Source organism: Desmodus rotundus, chromosome 12, assembly GCF_022682495.2.
Source record: "Desmodus rotundus isolate HL8 chromosome 12, HLdesRot8A.1, whole genome shotgun sequence".
NCBI lineage: Eukaryota > Metazoa > Chordata > Mammalia > Chiroptera > Phyllostomidae > Desmodus > Desmodus rotundus.
In genome coordinates, this window is record NC_071398.1 from 53,858,265 (window position 1) to 53,880,502 (window position 22,238).

Below are 22,238 nucleotides of genomic sequence, written 5' to 3' on the forward strand. Positions count from 1 at the left end.
CGGCCAGTCGTCTGGTGGTTCTCGGGACGGCTGTTCTATCATTGGCTGGAATTTTGATGTGGCCGTGGGAGGCGGGGAGCACAGTGTGTTTCTTACTGACACTCATCCACCCCAGAATATGAATGTGACATCCCACCCTCCTCTCCACCAATGTTTCTAAAGGTGATTTTCAGGTTATCGGAAGCTGCACTTAAGGCGCATTTGGGGCTGCCGTGTCACAACAGGATAAGCAAGGGCCCAATGACCGTTTGAATCCTGGCTGTGGAGACAACATGCCCTGGGCAGGCCCCCCACTCGGCTCGGCCCCCTGGGCAGCGCGGGGCACACTGCTGTGTGGGTTACGTCAGGCAACACCGTCAACAGGCCCCGGGAAGGAGTGCTTCTGAAAATAATCAGCTGGTGGCTCACGTGGATGTTCAAAAAATATTTATTTATAAAAAATACAACGGGGTACGTTTATGCTGAGAAATGCAGCAATAAATACAGTGGCAAACAGAGCTCGGCGACGCCGACACATTGGCACAAACAGGAAGGGCACAGACGCTGCCGGGGCCTGTGCGTCCGCAGGCGTCCGCAGGCCGAGTCTGTGCCCGCTCCTCGATGTGCGCCCCTCGGGAACGGCCTCGCCAGCTCACGTGACAGAATGAGCACACATGGGGTCACGGATGCACACGGGTCATGACTTTATTTAAAAAGGAGCAAACAATACTGTAGAAATATCGATATGGAGATTCCTAAAAATGCTGCATCCTCACTTACTTTAGTGGGCAGACACCGCCTTTAGCTAGAAGCATGAATTTAGTCTTCCACGTAGACACCAGACACTAAACTGGAGGGGGGAAAAGGGGGGGGGCCTCCTATTGTTTGAAAACGCCGGTTTCAGCAGAAGACTGTAAAATTGCACAGGTCTGTCGTGAGAAAGACCAGGCTGTACAAGAGAAGCCCTCTTTCACAGTTTTCCTCTGTACTTCACACGCGAGTTACTGGTTAGGCTGTGGGGTCCGGCTGTTACAGCGCAGGAAGGCAACTACGGAGGGCAGAGGCGGGGAAGGGGCAGGGATGCATGTAAGGCTGTAAGTATTTCTTTCAGGTACAACAAGCATATAGTGTTGGAGGAAGACAGGATAAAATGACTCAAGGCTAGCTCGGCTCTCTCTGAACAGAAACGACGGGCTACAGGCCGGGCCCCTCTCCGACTAGTAGTCGATGCCCTGGTCACCGTACTGGTAGTCGCGGGGGTAGTCATCCTGGTACTCGCCGTGGTACTCGTCGGGGTACTCGGCCTGGTAGTCGCTGTCGCTGATCTCCGAGCCGTTGGTGCCTGTCCCTTGGCTTCCGTTGTGAATGACGGGTTCTGTCGGGGCGGCGCAGTACTTGGGGTCGTACACTTGCCGCCCGAGCCCGTACACACTCATGCCTTTCTGCGATGCGACTTTGTTGGTGCCCATCTGCAGCGAGATGGTCGAGTTGTCCACGGGCTGCAAGGTGAGCTTCTGGTCGTAGATGTCTCTCCTGGTGCCTGGCGCCAGCATCCCCGCCTGCAGTCAGGGCGGGGCACGGACATTTAAGTGGCAGCTGAACCCTGGACTTGCGACTGTTTTATAAATGATGAGACTACCCTGAATGTGAGCAGCAGCACAGCCTGCCTTGGGCTCAGCTAACCCCAGCAGACTGCGGGTGCAGATCTCCCGCACAGAGCTGCACACACCGGCTGTGGAACCAGGCCACCAGCCTTCGGTCCCAGCTCTGCTACGAAGCTGCTCCATGCCTCAGACAAGAGTCGGCCAGGTTTGGGTTTCTCATGGGCGCAGCGGAGAAAATACCATCTCCTTTGGACTTCGGAGAGGACCAGATGTAAAGAACGTGAAACCGAAGCTCCCTGCTGCACCCCCTGGAGTTACGTGTGAATATGGCTACCACGGCCCCACACGTGAGCCGGGTTACCAACGTCAAAGTCTGTATGCATTCAGGGAAAGTTACACGGAGTCGTCCTCAAGGGCCTGAGGTTTCCCAAAGGCCTGGGGACACGGGAGCACCTGCCACACAGGACATGTCCCCTGAGGGCGAACAACACTGACTCTCCTGTCGGGCTCAAAGAGAAGACGTGTCCTCAAGCCCACCCTGGTCGGACGGGAGACCTCCTGCTGGCTCACCCGTGGGTGGGGCCCCCCTGCGGTGCGGTGCTGCGGGCTGCTGGCAACAAGGAAGACGCCGTCTTGTGAGGAGCCAGGGCAAGGGTAGTCTCGCCTGGGGCAGCCCCCAGTGGGCTGTAACCCACCCCCCAACATCTAATAGGAATCTAGTGAAGTGGTCCCTAAGAGACCATCGGATGATTTTCCCTAAATTAGGTAATTAATTACTTAATTAGCTCACGAAGGGCTCCTTTAAAAATACAAGTCAGCAGCATTAAGATGAGCTGTTGACTTGGATTTGAAGCCAGAACATGGTTGCGTCCCTTCCCCTTCTGGTGAGGTGGCTGGGCCGGCTGTTCTGACCGCCAGCAAGAGCTCGAGCCCCGCCACACGGGTGCAGCTGCACAAAGGGCCGTTCATTCTTGTGCTTTCTCAGCAAACCCCCTTCTGGAAGGAATTTACTGCCAGTGGGCCACACTAAGCACAGCCCCTTGCCCTGGGTTCCCGGGACCAGGCACGTGCTGGCGCAGCCGCCCACCGCCCCGCTCACCTGGCTGGCCCCTTTGTTGGTGCCCATCTGCAGGCTGATCGTGGTCTGGTCAAAGGGCTTGTCGGTTTGCATTTTGGGGTCGTAAAGGTGCCTCCTGGTCCCGTAGGCGGTCATCCCTGCCTGGCTGGCGCACTTGTTGGTACCCATCTTCGAATTAAAGAATAAGGTCAGCACTTAGTCACCAGACGTCAACAGCGTCTCTGACGCAGACAAGGCCTTGTTCTACTAAAAAGGTGCTCCAGTCCCTTCCTGTGCGGAGGCCCAGCAGGTAAAAGTCTCCTCCATCCTTTCCGCGAGTTCAAGGTGCCATGTGAAAAAGGAGAATCTCAACAATTCCCTGGATATAAAATCTCGTCATTATACCCATATAAATAAATGGACACAGGAAGGGAGGGATAGACACCAAAAGTTATTACAGTGGCCACATGATGAATAATTCATTTCCCCTGCTACCCCCCCCCGCCTCCCGCCCCTCAGTACAGACAGCCTGGACTTAAAGGGACAGAACAGTCTTAGGCATCAGACTTTTCTCCTCCAGGTATGTTTTGCATAAAATAGGGAAGCTCAACCTGGGCCACTACAGGCTCCATCAGAACCACCCCCATGTTCGCGGGAAAAACACGTTTTGGTCCTCCCACGCTCAGGCCCACTGGCACGAGAGGCAGTGGACGAGGATCGTGAACCGGGCCCGTTCGGTGGGCAGGGACTGGCTTCCTTCCCCAGGGAGAAGGACGTGGTTTCGGCACCTGGGCTGCTGGTGTGGGCCGTGGTTCTGCCCCTGGTCTTTCCCCTGATAATATGGATCAAAGGGGAAGTTGTTCTTTTACTGGAAGTAAAAGCCCGTTTGTTGGAAAAGATTCAGAAAACATATGTAAGCAGAAGGGAAGGGGGTTTGTCATTGTAATGGTCCCATCCAGGCACCTGCTGTCAGCACACGTGTGGGTTCCCTGGCTGTCTGTCCCCCGTGTGTCTGTGTCTGTAACCCCACATGCGGGAAACACCACCCCCACCCCCAAATATGTGAGTGCATCTGCCAACCGGCCACTTGGAAATTCAGGTTTCCAATTTCTCACTACTGAGACCGTTTTGTCCTGTACAGAAATGAGCCCACCTCCCACAGACTCCGCCTAGAGGGGCATCGTGCCCCCCGGGGGTCCGGGAGTGACGCCCACCACACATCAGGCACTTGGCCGTGGTGGTTTTCGGTCACACCCCAGGGGAACGGTGTGAAGGGAGAGAGAAAACCCGAGTGGGCATTTCCCAGCAATTGAAGCGACAACTTCTGACAGCGTCTGGCCGCTGTGTGGTGCTTTCCTAGTACAAACGACTTTGGCATCGCGGCTTCATAAAGCCGCCTCATCTGTAAGTGGGGTGAACAATCACGTCCTGCAGAAACGATTGGGAAGTCAGACGGCACCACCTCCTGGGCTGTGCAGGGACACGAACCACGCAAACCACACACCACCCCCCAAACCTGCGCCGTGGTCCCTCTGCTCCTCACCAATGACAGACACTTCACCTGCTGAGAAGTCACACTACTAGGCTACGGGGTTGAGCGACACCGTGTCACCTACCTGCAGACCAATGACACTCTGGCCAGCCTTTAACTTCCCCTCATCGAAGCGCCGAGTCTGTTTCTCCGCGTACTTCACGCCGAGGTCGATGGTGGTGTGGAACCCTTTGGTTTTAGCCTAGACAGAAACACGCAGGCTCACCCAGTGGAGAGACTCTCCTCCGCGAAGCCTGTGCCGGCAGAGGTTTACAGCAGGAGCAACAAGGGAATGATCCAGTCCGTGGCTGGGGGCCGCATCAGGTACGACCCAGCCGAGGGGCAGACACCGAATGTAAGGTCGTCCCCGTGGTGCACTGCACCTCTGCTACATGCGTCACCCTGCCCGAGGCCGCTGGGCCAGCAGCCTTTCCACAAAGCCAGTAGCTACGGGAGGGACAGGGCCCCTCGCCGCCTAGTCTGTCCCCCAATGGACAGCGAAGATGCCACTCATCACCCGCGTGGTGGGTGTGCGAGGAAGGCTTGTACGCACCAGACCGGCCAGGGCCACCAGCGTCGTCTGAACCTGGGTCATGTTTCCATTCTCAAAAAGGTCGTTGGCTTCGAATATGTCGTGGGGCTTCATGCCGTAGGCCTGAATAGCTTTAATGAAGTTGCCGATGTTCTCCAACTGTTAAAAGAGAGAGTCATGTGACTCCTGTTTGGAGCCGAACAGGGACATTCCTGGTACTCAGCATTCTCAGTCCTCACGGCTGGTTAGGAGATGCTGGGCAGAGAGCTGCTCGGCAGGGATCCCCGACCACACACGGGCAGGGCAGCTCTCCCAGGAAGGGGACAGAGTGAGAGGTACGAGTGGGTCACGCAACGGTCTCTTGAAGCACTAACGTTCTCTGAGTTCAAGGGCAGGATCTTCCTTGCACGATTTTAAGAATTCTGGGTTATTTATCGGGGGCTGACGTTTCCTTTGTGAAAAGGGGCATAATACATTAATGAGTGACTAATTCATTGTGTTTTCATTGTAATTTAAGTATAAACATGGGGTTGCTAAGTGCTCATTCGCTCACATCTGACAACACACACGCCAGGCTGGACCGTGCAGTTTCACCTGGTCACGCGCACCCGCAAACTAAGGTTCCTACGGAGTTGTACGGTCACCCGTCAGTTCTCGTGGAAATTCTTCGCTTTCCCTCACTTATCCCTGCCGTCTGGCTTGTATTTCTCTGTGTAAACTTGTCCAGTCTCCTCAGACTAAATGCAAGACAACTGCCAACCGGAGATCTTGTTCTGAGTGATGACGGAGGCGTCAGAAACAACTCGGTAAGAACAAAAATTAGCCAGCCCCTGCCGAAACGCTACTTCGAAACAGTGACGGAGTTTCCTGCTTCACGAGGAACAGCCGAGGGGGGCGGGGGTGTTACCTGAGGCCAGTTTAGGGAGGACTCGTTGACCTTCCTCACGGAGCCCGGCTGCAGCTTGTTTATGAGTCTGGAAGGGAAAGCGAGACAGCTACTCACTGGCCACACAGGGCCACGGGCCGGGACGTCAAGCGTGTGCCCCCGGTGACCAGTCACGGAGGCGCGACAAAGACAGCAGGACGTCCAGGTGGGACACCAGGACAGGGCGGGAGGGTGCAGGGGCCCCGCGCAGACTCACTCGCAGAGGATGATGCCGTCCTTCAGGCCCAGCTGGAAGTTTGGGCCGATGCTCATGCCCGTCACCTCCTCGATCCAGCTGCGCAGGTCCTCCTCCGCCTGGTGGTCGTACTTGGAAGCGATCTGCAACACAGGAGACCCACACCAAGCTTGTTCACGGCGTCCCAAGGACGCTGGCTCACACTGCGGCCTGCCGTGATTGCTGCAGGGACTGGCCACGACACACAGCGGTCACCCACATTGAGGGCCCTGGCCAAGTGGACGCCCTCCTGAGGCTTCCGTGGCTAAGAAGGACGTTTCTGGGTGAGTCGGTGTTATTCAAACACTGAACAGCACATGGCCAGCCGCTGGGATTGAGAAGGAAAAAACACGGCCCAGGAACAGTCCCACCCTCTGCAGGCAGGAGGTGAGGACGGCTCGTCACTTGTCACAGTGTGGCACCAGCCGTGGCACCAGTAGAGGGTGAGTCACTGATGGCCACACTGCACGCAGCAGGGAGGCGGGGCTCCGACGCTCGGCTTCGTATCCGCCCAAGGCGTCTCTCCCACTGCCCGGGAGGTCGCATCGCAGCGTCTCATGTTGAGTCACGCACACCCCTCGCTACTGGCCACATCCAACTCTGGTCACGCGTGTGTCCTAGCATGCTCCTCATAGGAGTCCCGCTGCACCCTTTGCCCCCAGCATGCACCCTTCAGTGACCCAAACGTTTAATAGAAGTAAATCTGTTCGTTTTTCCCCTGACCGAATTCTAAAGATGAAGGCAACTCACCAACAGACGCTATGCAGTCTCACCTGCCAGAACCCCCACAGGTTCTGAAAGGCCCCTGTGTGTCAGACCAAAAACCTCACTTAAAAAAACAAGCTACACAAAATACTGTTAAAAGTCATACGTCGACGTTCTTAGGCGATTCCTTGTCCCTGGGTCCTAAGAGCGGCTGGTCTGCCCGTTGCTAAGGAGACCACAGCGAGGGCGGAGGACGGATGTGTCCTGGGCCTTCCTGTGGGTACCGGTGACCACGCCAGCCACACGTGGACAGCGAGCGTCCAGAGCCAGCCAGCTCTGGCGCCAGGCCTAGGTCACAGCGTGGACGGAAAGGACGTGGGAAGTTTGCTGCCACAAAACACGATTAGAGGCCCTTCGAGTTCTAGTCACACGGATCACAGATGAACCCCCCCCCCGCCCCCCCATCTGACCAATGCACTCAGCTCTGCCACCGCAGAGAGCAGACAATCTCACCAAGGCCTGACTGTGTCCGGGACCCAGAGCTGGTATCCTGGGTACCTCTCCCACCCCCTCGACAGAATAACAGATCATGTATTTACAGATCACAAAGCGGAAATTCAGTGAGTTTACATTTTCACATCGAGACAGCTGACACTGTGGTGTCCCCCAGATCGAACTTCAGCCTGGAGTTCAGGCACAGTGGAAGGCCGGAGCCCAGCGAGTGATTTCCTGGCCCCTGGGGCCGGGTCCCTCTACACACAGCTCTTCTGGCTTCCTGCCCCGCTGGGTCCGTGTGCTGGAAGGTTCCACACAGGACAGGGCAGCCTCCTGCGCAGGAAGGGGCCACCACGGCTCGTCTCTGCACATACCGACCGCCGTACACAGTCTGAGGGGCTGCATGCCCCGCACCCCAACACGCCCCACACCCCAACACACCGTCCTCACGCGGCACCTTCAGAAATGAAATGCGCACGGAATAAGTCGGTAGGAAAAGACTTAATACCTGACTGTATTTTCACACTGGAGTCTTGTTACAAGTGGCTAGAAAAAGAAATTCTCTTTGTCTAAATGGGGGTGGGGAGGTGGACGGAAGGAACCAGGCAAAGAGAAGCCAGAACTCCACAGGAGGCAGGGAAAGCAAGCCGAGCTTTTCCCTACAGTTTTCAAGGACGAGATGCAGTTTTCATTTCGGTAAACTGGAGACAAAAGTGGAATGCCGGTGTGGGGAGAGGGGCGGGGGGGGGGCCCGGGAGGCGGTCAGTCCTGCAGCAGCTGAGGGGGCTCCACCAGTTCGTTCGCTCTGGGGCATGGACGACCTCGCCTCACTTCGGACCCACTTCCTGTCTACACAACAGGAAAGCCGAGGGCAGCCAGTGCAGAGCCGCTTCCCATCCCGAGCTGTGTAAACAACGTCCTCAGTCAGCAGAACTGCAACCAGACTCTCTCCCTCCGTTTTTTCCAGAGCAGACAGGAAAGTTACGCTGGAGGGCTCTGGGGTGTTTTGTGGGGAGGTGGGGTGGGGGGTAACTCTTGGCCAAACGGCACCAAGTATTATGCAACCAAAAATGTAAAAGCATATTTACGTTTCCTTTGTCCAACCTCTGAAAGATTCACCGCCATGCCCAAACCACCAAGTGAGCACCGAGCTGGCTCGAAAGCTCCTGCCAGGAGCGCCAGAGAGGACGCTGCACCTTCTCTGGACTCTTCTCACCCAGGGCACGACAGAGGAGAGAATGCACGGGGCTGGAGCCCCAGGGGCCCAGGTTCGGACCTACCCCCACCACCCCAGGCAGCGGGGCGGGGCTCTGGACAGCTGACCCTGGGCACCGGCAGGGAACGAACTGGAACAGACTGGTCAGCTCACCGGCAGAGCTCCAACTTAGGGGCGGCTCCCAGTCCCGGGACTGTGGGGTTTCACCTGGGGCTTTCACACCCAAAACTGCTGATGTTTGTCAAATAAGTGAGCTTTCTGCAATCCAGCCTCGTAAGTAGAATTCAAGATTTAGGAATGTGTCCTTTAAAAAAAAAAAAGTTTAAAATGAAAAGAAAAAAAATCTCATGAAATCATCTAGGAAAAAATCTATTTCAAATGGCCTCTTGGCTCCCAGCCTGCAGCTCTCTGTACTGGAGGACGGAGGCCGCAAAGCCCAGGGCTTCCTCTGAAAGCAGATCAGCACACAGCCCAGGGTCACACTCTCCAGTGACGCAGGTCACTTTTGAAGTGTCTGGGACACACACCCTTTATGATCAAGGACCTGAGAGCAGTTCAGTGTGAGAGGTAGGCTTTGGCAAATGCAGTTAATCCAGTATTTTCACCTAAAAAGCTTGGAACATCAGACAAAGTGCTGACACTTTCCTCCCGGCAACAGGAAGATCAGTTTAAGTTAATCTCACACTGCAAGGAAAGTTCACTCGTTTGTTTAAAAATCGCTCTTCCCAGTTGTGAGATCAATTCCTCACCCTGCTTCAGGACGCAGCTTACAACACCCGACCTTCTCGGCAACTCACAAAGTCCCTGCCTCATTCCTCCCAGTCCCCTGCGTCACCGTCCCCCACACCCAGGCTCCCCACGCCTCCTGTCAGGCGCCCCCACAGCTCAGCAGTGTCCCCCTGGCCAGATGCAATCGAAAGGCAAAGGATCCCATCACGTGGAGCAAGGTAAGCCAGATAGGGAAGGACAGGAGCTGTGTCACCGCACTCACACAACGCAGAACAGGAACCAGATGAAGGACCAACTCAGGGACACAGCAGGACAGTGACGGGGGCGGGGAGGGTGAAGGGTCACACACTGGGGCCGAGGAGACTGGGCCTTGGGAGGTGGTTGCACAGTGCGGCGTACGGGTGATGTGTCACAGAAATGTGCACCTGAAAGCTTGTGTAATGTCACAACCAATGGCACCCTAATAAATGTAGTTAATAAAAAAGGCAAAGAAAAGAAAGACCAAGCAAGAAGCACCTAGGGATCAGGGGACAGTGCGCCCTGCCCGCGCCCCATGCCCCGCCCCAGCAGCCTCCTGGTGCTTTTCCCCCTCCTGGCTCCGGTCCAGTGGCTTCAGCCTTCTGGTTTCCCACTCCTTCCCCAGAATAGCTCAGAGCCCCACTCACTGGGTGAACAGCCCACACAAGTAAATGGCGGGAGTGGGCAGAGCACAGGGGAGCTGGGTCCCCAGCAGCGAGAAGGCCCTCCCAGCAAGGTCTGCCTGCTCCTCTGTGGTCAGCCTGGCGGGGCGGGCAGTTAAGAACCCGATGATGAGGGAGGCCTGAGAGACAATGAGACAGTAAAAAGGACAGGTCTCTCTACCGGTCCCCGAGTACCACCCCCAGAGCTAAACTCCTGCCTGTTCCTGACAGGACAGGGGCCCGGAGGAGATGGGAGCCTGCTGGCGGGCACAGGGCCCGGCCGCCGGCCACCCTGAGGGTGGAAGTCTCCCTCCGAGAGCCCCATCGGGGGCAGGCAATGAGGGGAACCTGTGTCCACGGCCGGCAGGACACGTGACCTGACCCGAAAGCAGAGAGGCGAAGATGGAATGAGGTGGAAGGACATTTGCCCCCAGAAAGAATCAAGTCGGGTGCTGGAAATAACAGGAGACTAGCAGGCCGGGGGCTCTGACAAGGACACGCCAGACACTTTCCCTCCCTTCTCATCACTCCCTGTCCCGGAACGTGGTCGCCCACCCAGCCCCTCCCCCAGGGAACCGGTGCAAACCGAACGCTTGCACTTCGCCAGGGGTTACGACAATAGCAGTCACATGCTCTGACCTCGAACAAACGTCAACACTCCCAAAACCGTGTGACCCAGCTCAGTAACTTAACCCTGACCCCATTTCTCGCAGGTCATCTCCTTCCTTCCAAGGCCACGGTGAGGTGGCGCTCAGGCCACAGGTGAGGCGGCGCTCGGGCCACAGGTGAGGCGGCCGGTCCCAGTGCCTGACCACACCACCATCTGTGGCCTGCGCTGGTGTCTGCCTAAGTGCAGCGGTCAAGCTTTCGGTCCCTGGACACCTCTGCCGCCGGTCAGTTCAGTGTCTGGGGCCATGAAAGTCTCACTGCACAGAGGCCGCGGCGGCCAGGCCCCCACCCGTCCCTTCCTCCCGCCTCTGGTCACAGCTGTCCCTGCGGGCTCTGCTCCTCCCTCCAGCGAGAATGCCTTCGCGTCCCCATTCCTCTGCATTCTTTTCCAGGTGGTCGCTGGTCTGTACCTCGTGGGGGCGGGGTGGGGACTGCAGAGAAAACCACTTTCTGTTTGGGACAGCGATGGCCAGGTGTGCCCCCTGGGTCACTGCGGGGCCGGGGACTCACACACAAGCCCGAACCTGGTGGAGACCCGACGGGACAGCACTGCTGAGGGGAAGCGGAGTTCTTCTCCCCAAACATGCCTTCTGGGATGTGAAGTATCTTAGGCTGGTTATTCTTAAGAAACAAAACACTGAAAAAAACAAAAACCAAAAAACACCCCCAAGCCTTTGACCTTCTCCCTAACGGCCTAAGACTCTAGACAGAGGGCCTGCTCCAGGAAGAGTTGTTTCAGTCGATAGGAACTAGTGTGACGGGCAGGGAGGGGCCCAGCGAGGCCAACGTCCTCCGCATGCCCTGTCGTGACAGGCGGCCCAGCAGACATTAGTAATAAACGTTTGCTTCCCCGTCTCCGCGTGAACTGTCTTCCCCCTGTGAAGCCCCAAACCGCAGCCCCTGCTCCTCAGCTCAAGGCGGCGTCTCAGCCTCCACACCGATCTGTCCCAGCCCGACGGTCTGACGGCACCTGCGCACATGTGAAAGGCCATGTCTCCGGGGAATCTGTCTCACGCTGCCTTGGTGACCAGCCCAGCCAGAACTCAGACGGTGGGGAGGAAGCGTGGGCAGTCACACCTGCTTCGGCTGAACAGGGGCACTGCCCAGGGGCGGGCGGGTGACAGCAGCGTGGTGTCTTCCTCCAAACGGGCGCCGTCAAGCAAACAGCAAGACTGAGGCTTGGTGTGCGGATGCTGCAGAACTAAAGCTTTCAGCGGAGCTTAAGAGAAGTTGATCCAGGGCCTGAAGCAAAGGCATAACTAACCAATGGCAGGAAAAAGGCAGAACCAAGAGAATGCGGATTTTGTCCTGACCCAGAGTGGCCTCCCGACTGCCAAGGTTGGAACACAGGCAGTGAAAAGTGGATTCTGAATGTTCGAATTTACACAAGGAGGGAGTCAGCACACAGGCTGGGTTCCCAGAAGAATCCAGACTGGGGAGTGACACTCGACAAAGATACATGTATTTACTGGCTGGCAACAGAGGGACAGGCCCTGCCCTTCCCTCCCAACCCCCACCCAGAAGCTGGGGGCCTCTACTGTCTGCCCAAGACCCCGCTGTCACTCTAGAGCTGATGCCTGGGAGCCTGTGGGGCACCTAGGGGTCGGGGCAGCAGTCCCAGCAGCCAGCACAGGTGCGCAAGCACACCTGGAACGCCTGCGTGTGGCTTCCGGGGGACGGGGCGGGCCTTGCCGTACCCCGAGAGCCCACGCCTGGAGCAAGTGTGTACTCAACACAAGCGCTACTTTTTCACGTCCTGATAATGTTGCCAGAGTAGGAAGATGCCGCAGGTTGGAAGGTCTCCCTGCTTGTGGACAGGCCCCCGTGTTTGCACGCAGGTGGCTCTCCTGGGCGGCACATCTCCTGCATCTACCGACCTGGAAATCTCAGAGGGATCGCTGAGCCCGGGCTTGTTCCACCTTCTGACAAAAGCCCCTTTTGTCCGCGGTGCCCCGGAGTCCGGCGGAGTAACCCTAGAAGCGGCCGGTCGGGAGGGACGACCTCACCCCGTGCCGACGACGTCAAGCAGGAGCACCTGCTGATGTGCACCTGGGGGCTCGGATTTAAGTCCAGTCTCTTGTTCTGAGAGGTGACGGTCTGGGAACGCCTGCGCAGGCGCATTAAACGGATAGAAAGTAAAACTGGAACAGTTAGAAGCATATTCGGATTTTGAAAGGCCCTCCCTTCACAAACAAGTTATTTAAGGTAATAGGCAAATTCCAGCCCCAAAGTTCTACAGCTAATTACTAATGTGGACTCAGTGAGCCGGGAAAGAAAAAAAGTGGATGCGACCTCATGTGCACAGGTGTGCAATTCTTTCTAAGACACGACCACTCACCTCACACCTTTGATGGCAACGGTCCCGTGAGGTGACCGAGGAGAGTGTGGCAAGTGAGACAGACGTGCGAGGAGCTCGTGGACTAGGAGACCGGTTACCTCGCCCCTACTGCGCAGACCGGGAAAAGCAGGCTCCGATCCCGCTGTCTGCCTGAGCAGGGGGTCACCCATCATCAGACCCCGGAGCGAGTTCCTAATCCCCCCGTGCCCTGCCCACGAGGGGCGCGAGTGTCTGTGACAGGAAGGATGGAGTCCCCACTCCCTCGTTCTAAAGGTTACACTCTGCCTCAGGAACACCCAGCAGGTGCTGGGCAGGACACTCGTTCTCGAGACTGCCATTAGAAGAAAGGGGTTTTGGTTCTTTCGGTGTTAATGGCGGCTGTGGGTAACAGGTGAAGTCGGGAGTAACATCCTGTCACCAACAGGCCACCGCATCCTCACCGACGCCACCGAAGGCAGGACGAGTGCAGAGCAGAGCCGGGTTCCCTCCCATACGGAGCCGGGAAATGGCTACAGGTGGGCAGGTTTCCTCAGGAAAGTCAGTGCACACAGGTTCCCTGTTCCCAGCTCGAGGGCCAGCAGGGGCCTGGACGAGGCCGCACGCACCCTCTACCCGTCACATGTGGACTCCACGCCTCCCCCACACACCCTCCATGCCTCACACACGGGCCCCATGTTTTGGCACGCAGAGCCAGGCCCGGCTGTCTCCTGTCCCTGCCGCCACCCCGTCGGGCACCAGCAGCTCCGTGGGAAGAGGAACAGGTCGCTGGCCACAGACATGGTGTCTGAGCCACGGGCCCTCTCTGTCTCCTGCCCAAGCCCGTCTTTGGGGGACCCCCCCCCCACAGCCCGCCACCACTTACCCACAGTGCCCTCCCTGTGTCAGGCTCATTCCTAGCCCCCTGGGCCCATCTGCACACATTGGTTTAAGGACCCCAGCCTGGGGCTGCCCTCCCTGGTCAGCCTTCTCTTTCCCTTGAAAACACCCATCCCCCACGCCTGGCCTCAAGTTCAATGTCTAGGAGCACTGGCTCTGCAAAGGGCGTGGTAGGTCCAGGAGCTTCCCCTCACCAGAGATGATCAGAGGGAGGGATGCCTAACTTAACTGATGTAAATCATAACTGAAAACACGCCAGCCCTGGTCCTTCTGTCCATGAATTGCTGGCCGGCCACTCCTCTGCAGACCCCAGACAGAGCTCCTCCTTTCAGATTCAATGTCACCAAAACCAATCACTTGACACGATTTCATAGTCATTTTCGTGAGATCATTTTGATGCTGCCTACCCTTTCTTTTAAAAACAATTTATATCACGAAATAATTTGTGAAAGAGGTGCCCCCCCGCCCATTCCCTAGTCTCCTCTCCCTGCCAACCCCCATCTGGTGGGGGTGGCTGGCGGAGGAGGGTCCCTGATGTCCCTGAACCAAGACTTGGTATTAAGGAACTAAACCAAGAAATCTGAAGTTGGACAAGGTGGCTCGGACACAGTTTTGTTTTAACACTGAGAGATCTCCCTGGATGGGAAGATCTACCATAGGTGGGAATCTCAGCTGGATGAATTTTCAGACAGCAATCTGGTCATGCCTGTATCACATAAATGTCAGGTCACAAGTGACACACTTTGACCCACAAGCACTTTCTAAGCAGATGCCCACCGGCCGTGACCCCGTTTCTCCCCGAGTCACGTGGTCGGACAGTGTCCAAAGCTGCCCCCGTGGGTGGGTGGGGACAAGGGTCAGAGGACACTTTTACTTCTTTTATGTCTTGGTGCTGTTTGCCTTCTTCATAGCAAAGATTTCATTCACAAAATAGGGATAAAAACGAGGTCTGCTGGGCAAGGGCGATGGCACCCCGAGATAGACACGCTGCCCTCAAGTCCCCAGGCCCTGACAGGATGCACTGGGGCCCAGGTGTGGGCCCACCTGTGGATGGTCCCCGCTCCCGGCCTGAAGGGACTGTGTCCGCACCCACCACCGATGGACTGCGGGTCCCAGCTGTGCAGGGTGGCGCCTTAGACTCGACTTCCCGTCAAGTCCTCCCACCTCACAAAGCAGAACGGGCGCGTCAGAGGCACCAGCTGCGCTGCATCCAACCGACACCCGTGAGGAGGCTGCGGCACCCTCAGGTCTGTTCCCAAGTTCACAGTGAGACACTAGCAGCAATGTCTCAGACTAAACCTTCCACTCTTCCACCGGCCCACAGGAAGCAGCCTCCAGCCACATGCATGCTTTAGAAGGTGCTGGAAGATGGCTGGGCTGCAGGAAAGGGGTGTCACACGCACTCTCACTGAAGGAGAAAGGGGACATTTCAAAGCCAAGTCCAGAGAGCAGGGAGATGGGACCCAAGGCCTGGCTGGCAAAGCACGAGCTTGTGCGTGGCTGGAGGGGGGTGGGGTGGCACGGCACACAAGCAGACAGAGCCAGGTCCTCAGCGGCAACGGCCCAGACAGACAGGACGTGGCCCTGCGGGCTGTGGAGGCTCAGGAGCAGCCCTGGCCAACAGCTCAGCGGCTGGGACAGAGGGCCGGACCAGCTCGCAGGGTGAAGCTCATGGAGCATGGTCTCCACACTCGATTAGAAGCATGATCGCGGCTGCTATTTTTGCATTCAAAGCAGAATCACATGTTTGAATTATGAGACTCAGCACACATGGTATTGATTATTTTCGCTCCTACTTCCTTCCACGTAAAACAAAAGGGGGGAGGCTGACCGCAGCCACAGGCGCCCCCTCCGTCCGTCTGTAGGGCCTCTGCAGCCCGGGGCAGGCCCAGGGCCTGGCTGATGAGGGAGTGAGACCCCCAGGCCCGTGTTTGGGGGCGCCCAGCCCTGTCTGGCTACCCGGCAGTGAGGATCCCCGGACAGCATGCTGGGGGAGACAGGAACACGGCCATCAACGTGGGCATCGGTTGTGACCCAGAACAGTCCTCAAAGGGCCTCCGCTGCCCCCACACTGACATCCCCGGTGCCCTGGCCACCCCGCCCTACAGGGCCCCCTCACATCCCTGGGCCTGGGGCAGAAACTGCAGGAGGAACACTCCACCACCTGGGAAAGCTGGGCATTAGTCAAGTTTCCTCGCAGACCCGCTTTACGCCGGCCTGGGTGGGGCCCCGTGCCGAGGGTGTCCACCAGTCCGCTGGGGAAAAACACCAGCCCTCTGACAAGAGAAATGAAAGGTGTAGCTTGTGTAACAGAAATCGATCTCTTGGGGAGAAAGGGCCAAACATCGCCCCACCCAGAAATGAGGGCCTCTCTATCTTTGCACAGAAGTCCCCACCCCGAGGGCAGTAGGGACGGCCTAGACCTCGGCCAATGACCCTGGGATGTCACTGACGGAGGCTGCCCGCCGGGCAGGCGTCACGGACCAGGACCCTGGGGACAGGCCACAGTCCTGACACCGAAGTCAGAGAGAGATGCTTGGCTTGGGAACAGGGTCTGGGCTGCAGAGGCCTCGTTTGGAGATGAGCAGATCTGGGCACGGCCTGCCGTGTAGGCACGTGCTCAGGGGGCCTGCTGGACCCGCCAGCAGGGCGGAGCCAGTGCTTTGGGTCCCTTGCAGGGGCCTCGGGCCCAGCTGCTCCTGCGCTGGCGTGTCCCTCCCACAGCCTGGCTTCACAGGTGAGACACACAGGTTACTCGCCCGAAGTCTGAGGTTCCAACCCCCAAGGTCTGCCCAGTCCACGTTCTCCCTGACGACCTGCAGGAGACCGACCGGCCCCCTCCAGCCTGCCCGAAATCCTGTGGTCGTGTGTATGGAACATGGGCGAGATGTGTCTGTAGTTCTTTGTAACAACGACCCCAAAACTGAAGAAGCTCCAGGCCCCACAAATAAGCTTGATCCACCCTGGGCTCCATAAACCCTGAAAAGAAACCTGAGCACACACAGGTGCCAGTCTGGGGTCCGAGCCCCCGACGGCCAAGTGTCCAGGGTTGCAGGGAGCCAGTGCCCGCGGCCCATAGTCTGTGGGAACCGAACGCCTGGGACAGAAGGGAACTTGCCCCCAGATTCTGAGGCCAAGCCCTTCCCCCGACCCAGTCACGTGAGGAGAGGATAAAGCTGGTCCTCAGTCTCCCGGACAGAAGGGGACAGCCGGCAGAAAAAATGAAACCAACGATGGTGATTGTTGTTTTTTTCAGGTCACGGAGCATTTTCAAGGGTGGCTCCCGAGACACTGCTGCATGAGACACGCACTAACCCTCACGACCCCACCTGGAAGGGAAAGGGACCCTCTCTGGCTGAGGACAGCCTGGCAAGGTCTTCACTGCCAAGTTTACTGATGAAATCTGAGAGAGCGAGGAGACGCAGACGGCCCACTGTCCAGAAAGGGCGGAGGGCAGAGCCGTTGGCCGGGGACGGTTGGGAACACCCAGGGCAGGCACACCTGGGCATTCAGCGGGGGGCAGCTCGGGGCCTCTGCTCCCCTCCCCGGAATGTGCCTTCTTCATCCGCTCGGTCGGGGGGGAGTGGGGACTGCCACTGTTTCTCCCTAACTTGGGAGCCCAAGAAAGAGCCTCAATAATTAAGAAGGGATGCTCTTAGTGATGTTTCAATGTCATATTGATGGATTAAAAAAAACGCTGAAGAAAAATAAGCTATAAAAACCACCACGTCCTCCAAAACCACCACTTACACCAGAACTCCTTCGCCCAGACTCCTCAAACAGTGTGAATTTCCACTTTCTAAAGTCGGAGAAAATCTATTCCTGATGGATCAGTTCATTAAACCCACAAATAGTTATGGAGCATCTACAGAGTGAGAAGCTCCCGTCTATAATACAGGCCCCAACGAACAGACCGTGTGGGTGGACGGGAGAAGCCCTTAGCACCGGTGGAAGAGACAGACGACAGAAAAGTTCGGAATTCAAAACCTAGCTCTGAACGGCAGAGTGAAAATCAAGCCCCAGCGAAGCCGTCTGTGCGTTCCGACCACCACCGGGAGCCTGGCGCTCCCGAAGCAAAGCCAGGCAGACCCTGGGGGGACGACAAGTCTGGGGTCCCTCGGACCAGCAGCCCCCGCGGAGCGACTGCAATTCCAAACTGCACAGGGCAGGCCGGCCCCGGGGGACACTGGGGCCCCCGTGGAATCACTGCTGCAGGACTGGCAAACTTCCTCTTCGGTGACTTACACCTTTGGTGATAAGTCTTCCAAGACCGGCCTCAGCGGTTGAGGGTGCCGCTTTGAGACCAGGGCCGGGCCCCGAGCTGTGGGCGGCTGTGCGGCTCACACACGTTCCCCGGGGGCACAGAGCTCCTGGTCTGCGCCTTCCTTGATGGCTCCCCAAGCTTTCCATTCTGCTCCTCCCGGAACAAGTGTGGCAGCAGAGGGCAGACAGCCCCTCCTCCTCTGCCTCCCATGCTGAGGGCGCCCATGCCCCCAGCAGCTGCTGTGTCTCCTCAGCAGCTGGCAGCCTCAGCTTGACCAGGAGCGCTGGGCCCTGCTGTCCCGCTCGCGGCCACGTGTCCGGAAAGGCGGCACTTCCTTCAGGATCTTCGGTTTCCTCCTGGCTCCCAGGGCACGCAGGTGTTCCCTTGGCCTTCCCCTTCCCAGGGCAGCTAGAGCCCCGATAATCCTCCTCGGACCTCACGGACCTCAGGAATTTAGGAGTGCCACCCTCCCCAAACTCCCGCACCAGCTGCTGCCCTCCCCGCGCCCCTGCCCCCCCTCGCAGGCAGGGAGGGCCTCTGCGCACTGCAGGTTCCCGACCCTTCTGTTGTTACGAGAGACTGTTCCCACCTTGTAGCCTGTTTGCTGACATCTTCCTGCCCACGCATAAAAGAAAAAACTTTGTATTTCTGTCAGGCAAGTATCCTAAGTTTACAGACCTTTCCCCCCTGAAGTTTTACTAATTAAAAGTATCTAAGATCAAAGACTCTCTGAATGCAGGGAGAGACTGCGGGCACAGGCCGAACATGAAACGACCAAAGGCGCAGTTAATAGAGCTGGAATTCTTAAAGAGCCAGTGCCTTCCGACAGCCACTCAGTCCTCATACAAGCCAGACGTCCCAACCACGCAGAGTCCGGGGGGTTAACTATTATTCCCCCCATTTTACTGACTAGCAACTAGAACAGAGACGGCAAACCACTTGCCCAGCACCACACAGGGCAGAAGAGGCAGAGAGGGGACTAGAACCACATCTGCTTGGAGCCAAGGCCCCTCCCACGTGGCCTGCCCAGGGGGACTTGTACTTTTCCCCACTCTGTGAAGTGACATTTTAAGGAAAAACAGAAATAAGCCTTGCGTATGAGTGACGTGTCCTTAAACAATACAGAAAGAATGGGCAGGATGGGCATGAAGGTGCCCACGCCAAGCCGAGTCCAGGTGCCTGTCCTGCGGGCCCTTGGCTGCAATGCAAGGTCCCCTTCAAAGGCCTGGTAAACAAGGACCCAGGAGAGACGACAGAATTCTGCACCAAAGCACCACGTCCAGGAGTAGCAGGGGGGCCACACAAACGGGGGTGTGGTGGGGGCGGTCACGGGGGCCGTCCTGGGACACCCTGTCGGAGTCCCCATTCTCAGACCATTCCGAATGTCTCTGTAATCTTGAGTCAAGCCTGCCCGTTCTGGGCTTCAGGTCCCCTGTTTGAGTAAGATGTTGGGTGAACCCCGCCCCCCCCCCACCCCCCCGCCGGGGCTGCAGGGATCAAAGCTGTCCTACCCAGGGGCGCTGCAGGAAAGGACCCTGTAGGAAAGGACCCTGTCAACGAAAGGGGTTGTTAAAACAGGGCTGGGAGGGACAGACCCGAAGTTATAACTAACTTTCCAAAGTTTCTGAACGCTCAGGTTTTACTAGCAGTTATAGCGGTCTGGCCTCAGTCTCTGCCTTCCCTTCAGCAGCCCGTGGGAAAAGAGGCTGCTTTATTAGTCAACAGGAAGAAACTAATATAGATACTAGCACCCAAGAAAAGCCAGTCCCTTGCGGGGCTGCCCAAGGGACGGGGACCCCATTTAACAGAGCAGAAGGGTCACACCCGCCTGCTGCCAGCCAGGAATCCCCAGCTGCTGGGCACAAGTGAAGCCCACCCCTCTGAGAGGGTCCCCAGAGCCCACGTGCAAACCTGGGCTCTACACTAGTCTGCAAGGTTTCCAGGGGGGCGAGCTTTGTCGTCCACATGCATGCCACTCACTTTTCTGTCATTTAAAATGGTGTTCGGGACACTGTTCTCTGATAAGGGCAAGCAAGCACAGGAGAAAGTGCAAGCCCCGATCGTTTCCACTTTAGAAACGAGGGCTAACATGTACCCCTCGCTTCAGAAGGCGGCTCAGGGCCTTAACAACCTGATTACACTGGGGTGCGTGGACGGCAGCCCTCCTCGGGGTTGGCCGGGGCGCCCCTCGCTCTGCGGAGAGCACCGCGCACCGCTCACCAAGCGCGCGGGTGGCCACGCTGCGCCAGGCCCTTGAGGTGCGGCGGCCACCGGACGCGCCGCGGCTCCCGGAGGCGACGGGGGACGGAGCACAGCGGCGCTCCTTTGTGGCGCTTTGGCCAGAACAGCATAACCGAGACAATGAGCGTTCTGTGCGCAGTTCCGCGCCGATTGGCTAGCCTCTCCCCAGAAACCCCTGATGTCATGGGCTTGGAATGCGGGAGGGAGGAAGGAAAGAGAGGATTTGGGGAGGGGGACGCCTCTCATGTCTTTCCCAGACCCAGAGTCCCGGGACAAACCCGACGCATTCTTCTGCGCGGCCGGGTGGCAGAAGTGAGCGCGCCCAAAGGCCGGGCGCCGCAAACGGCATCCCGCTGGGCGAGCCGGCCCTGAACAAAAGCGACCCACGAAGACGCCCTGATACCGTTACAGCCTCCCGTTCACCAACTTCTCAGTTTTCCTCAAAAAACCTCCACTCTCCTCTGGCAACACCCCAGGGCGGCGCGCTCGGGCTTTGTCTCGGTTCCCCGAAGCGGCAGCAATTCGCCCCGAGGCACCGACATCCGGGAAACGCCAGGGTCCCGTTCCTCCGGGGGCGCCCGGCGTCGGGGGGACGGACGCTCCGCGGTCTCCCTGCCCGGGAACAATGGGGGCCCCGGCCGGCCACGTACCCGCCGAACTGTGCTCGCGGCCGCACTCGGCCCGGGGCTGGGGAGGGAGAGGGCGCGGGGTCGGCAGCGGCCCGGGGCGCCCGGCCGCGCGGACCGGCCCCACCTCAGGGCGAAGGGCGGCGCAGGGGTGCCTCCGGCCTGGAGGGGTGCGTCCTGCAGCCGCAGCCGATCCCCGGGGCCCCAGGCCCGCTCGGCCGGGTTCCAGCAGCCCGGACCCCGCCCGCCGCCCGTCCGGCCCGCGGCGCGGGAACAAAGCCAGGAGGGCGCCGGGCACCGGATGGGGGCAAGCGGCCACCGCCGCTGCCCGACGTCTCCGCTCCGCGAAGCTGGCGCGCGAGGGAGCCGCCCGGCCGCAGGGACCCCGCCCGAGCCCGGCGCACCTTGTTCTTGACCTCGGCCGAGAGCCCGTAGGAAGGGCCCTTGTTGAAGTGGGTCATGGTGGTCGGCGGCGCGAAGGGGCTGCGCTCGGCTCGGGCTCTCGCACTGGGCTTCGCGCTCCGGGCCCGGGAGTGGCCGCAGCGCAGACGCTCGGAGCTCGCTCCCCTGGGCAGCTCGGTCCGACTGGGTCCCCCGGAGCCTGCGGCCCGCCCCGGAGTCCCGCACGCAGTGCCCCCGCCTCCGCCCGCGGCCCGGAGGGCTGGGCCGGCCGGCCCGACCAATGGGGGGCCGCCTGCTCCCGCCTAGCGGGCGAGGGGCGGTGCGCTGGGTCCCCGCGGGCCCGGTCCCCGCCCGCCCGCGCTCACGCCACTGCGGCCGCGGCCAGTGCCCCTCCTCCGGGCGGGCGGGCGAGCGGGGCGGGGCTGCGGGCCGGGTGGGAGCGCCTGGGGCTGCCCGAGCGCGGAATTCCCGTGCACGTCCAGGCCGCCGCCGACGCCCCGCCTGCCGCGTCCTCGGCCCAGGCCCGTCGCGCCCTCCGCCCGCCGCAGGAAACCCCGGGAGCGGCCTCGCAGCCCCGGTGCGGAGAGAGGGGTCCTCCTCCGACACCTGCTCTTCCCACACCTCGCAGCCTCCCCCACCTGTCGGGTTAACCTTTACCCGCTGTCCCCCCGGCCACGGTCTGGGCTCAGGGCAAAACCCGGGGCATTTCAACTCCTGGTCTGGATTCGCACCAGCTGCTTTCACAAGGAATTCAGCTGGACCAGAGTCGGGGTGGCTGTGCTTGCAAACCTGGGGCCCCTGAACCGGGACGCCTGGGCGTGGAGAAAAGTGCCCTTCGCGCCACAGGCAGCCAGCATCCCTCCTAGCTCCGCGTCCCCCGCCACCCCACGTGCTCCCCTCTGATCTGGCGGATGCGTTTCAGTTCCCGAGGTCCCAGAATAAGGTTGCAGTGAATGAACAGCAGCTCCTGTGCCAGAAGAACCCATGACCCAGGTGTGGCCACCTGCCTGAGACGAGGAACCGTCCTCTCCGCAGCTGGGCCACCTGCACAGAAGGACTTTAAAAGAAAAGGCAGAAAACGGCTATTAACTAGAGGAGGACTCGGGAATGGCCGGGTTGGGGCGGGGGGGGGGG

At 58.9% G+C, this 22,238-nt stretch overlaps 1 protein-coding gene across 1 annotated transcript; it reads right to left on the minus strand.

Annotated features, from left to right (window-relative positions):
• Positions 1–666: 666 nt before the first annotated feature.
• CNN3 (calponin 3) lies at positions 667–21,331 on the minus strand. Its single transcript, XM_053916298.2, has 7 exons — positions 21,107–21,331; positions 5,846–5,967; positions 5,611–5,677; positions 4,725–4,862; positions 4,257–4,373; positions 2,683–2,829; positions 667–1,538 (listed from the first exon to the last, which is right to left on the minus strand). Exons 1-7 carry the CDS (start codon positions 21,161–21,163, stop codon positions 1,197–1,199), a joined length of 990 nt encoding a protein of 329 aa, XP_053772273.1. The 5' UTR covers positions 21,164–21,331; the 3' UTR covers positions 667–1,196.
• Positions 21,332–22,238: the final 907 nt, after the last annotated feature.

What these genes read in the sequence shown, in the direction of transcription:
- CNN3 (XM_053916298.2), bottom strand. Translation starts at nt 21,163, where the DNA reads ATGACCCACTTCAACAAGGGCCCTTCCTACGGGCTCTCGGCCGAGGTC. An exon ending in CGGCCGAGGTCAAGAACAAG is followed by an intron (nt 5,968 to 21,106) that starts GTGCGCCGGGCT and finishes CCTGTGTTGCAG; the next exon opens with ATCGCTTCCAAGTACGACCA. An exon ending in CCTCCCTAAACTGGCCTCAG is followed by an intron (nt 4,863 to 5,610) that starts GTAACACCCCCG and finishes CTCTTTTAACAG; the next exon opens with TTGGAGAACATCGGCAACTT.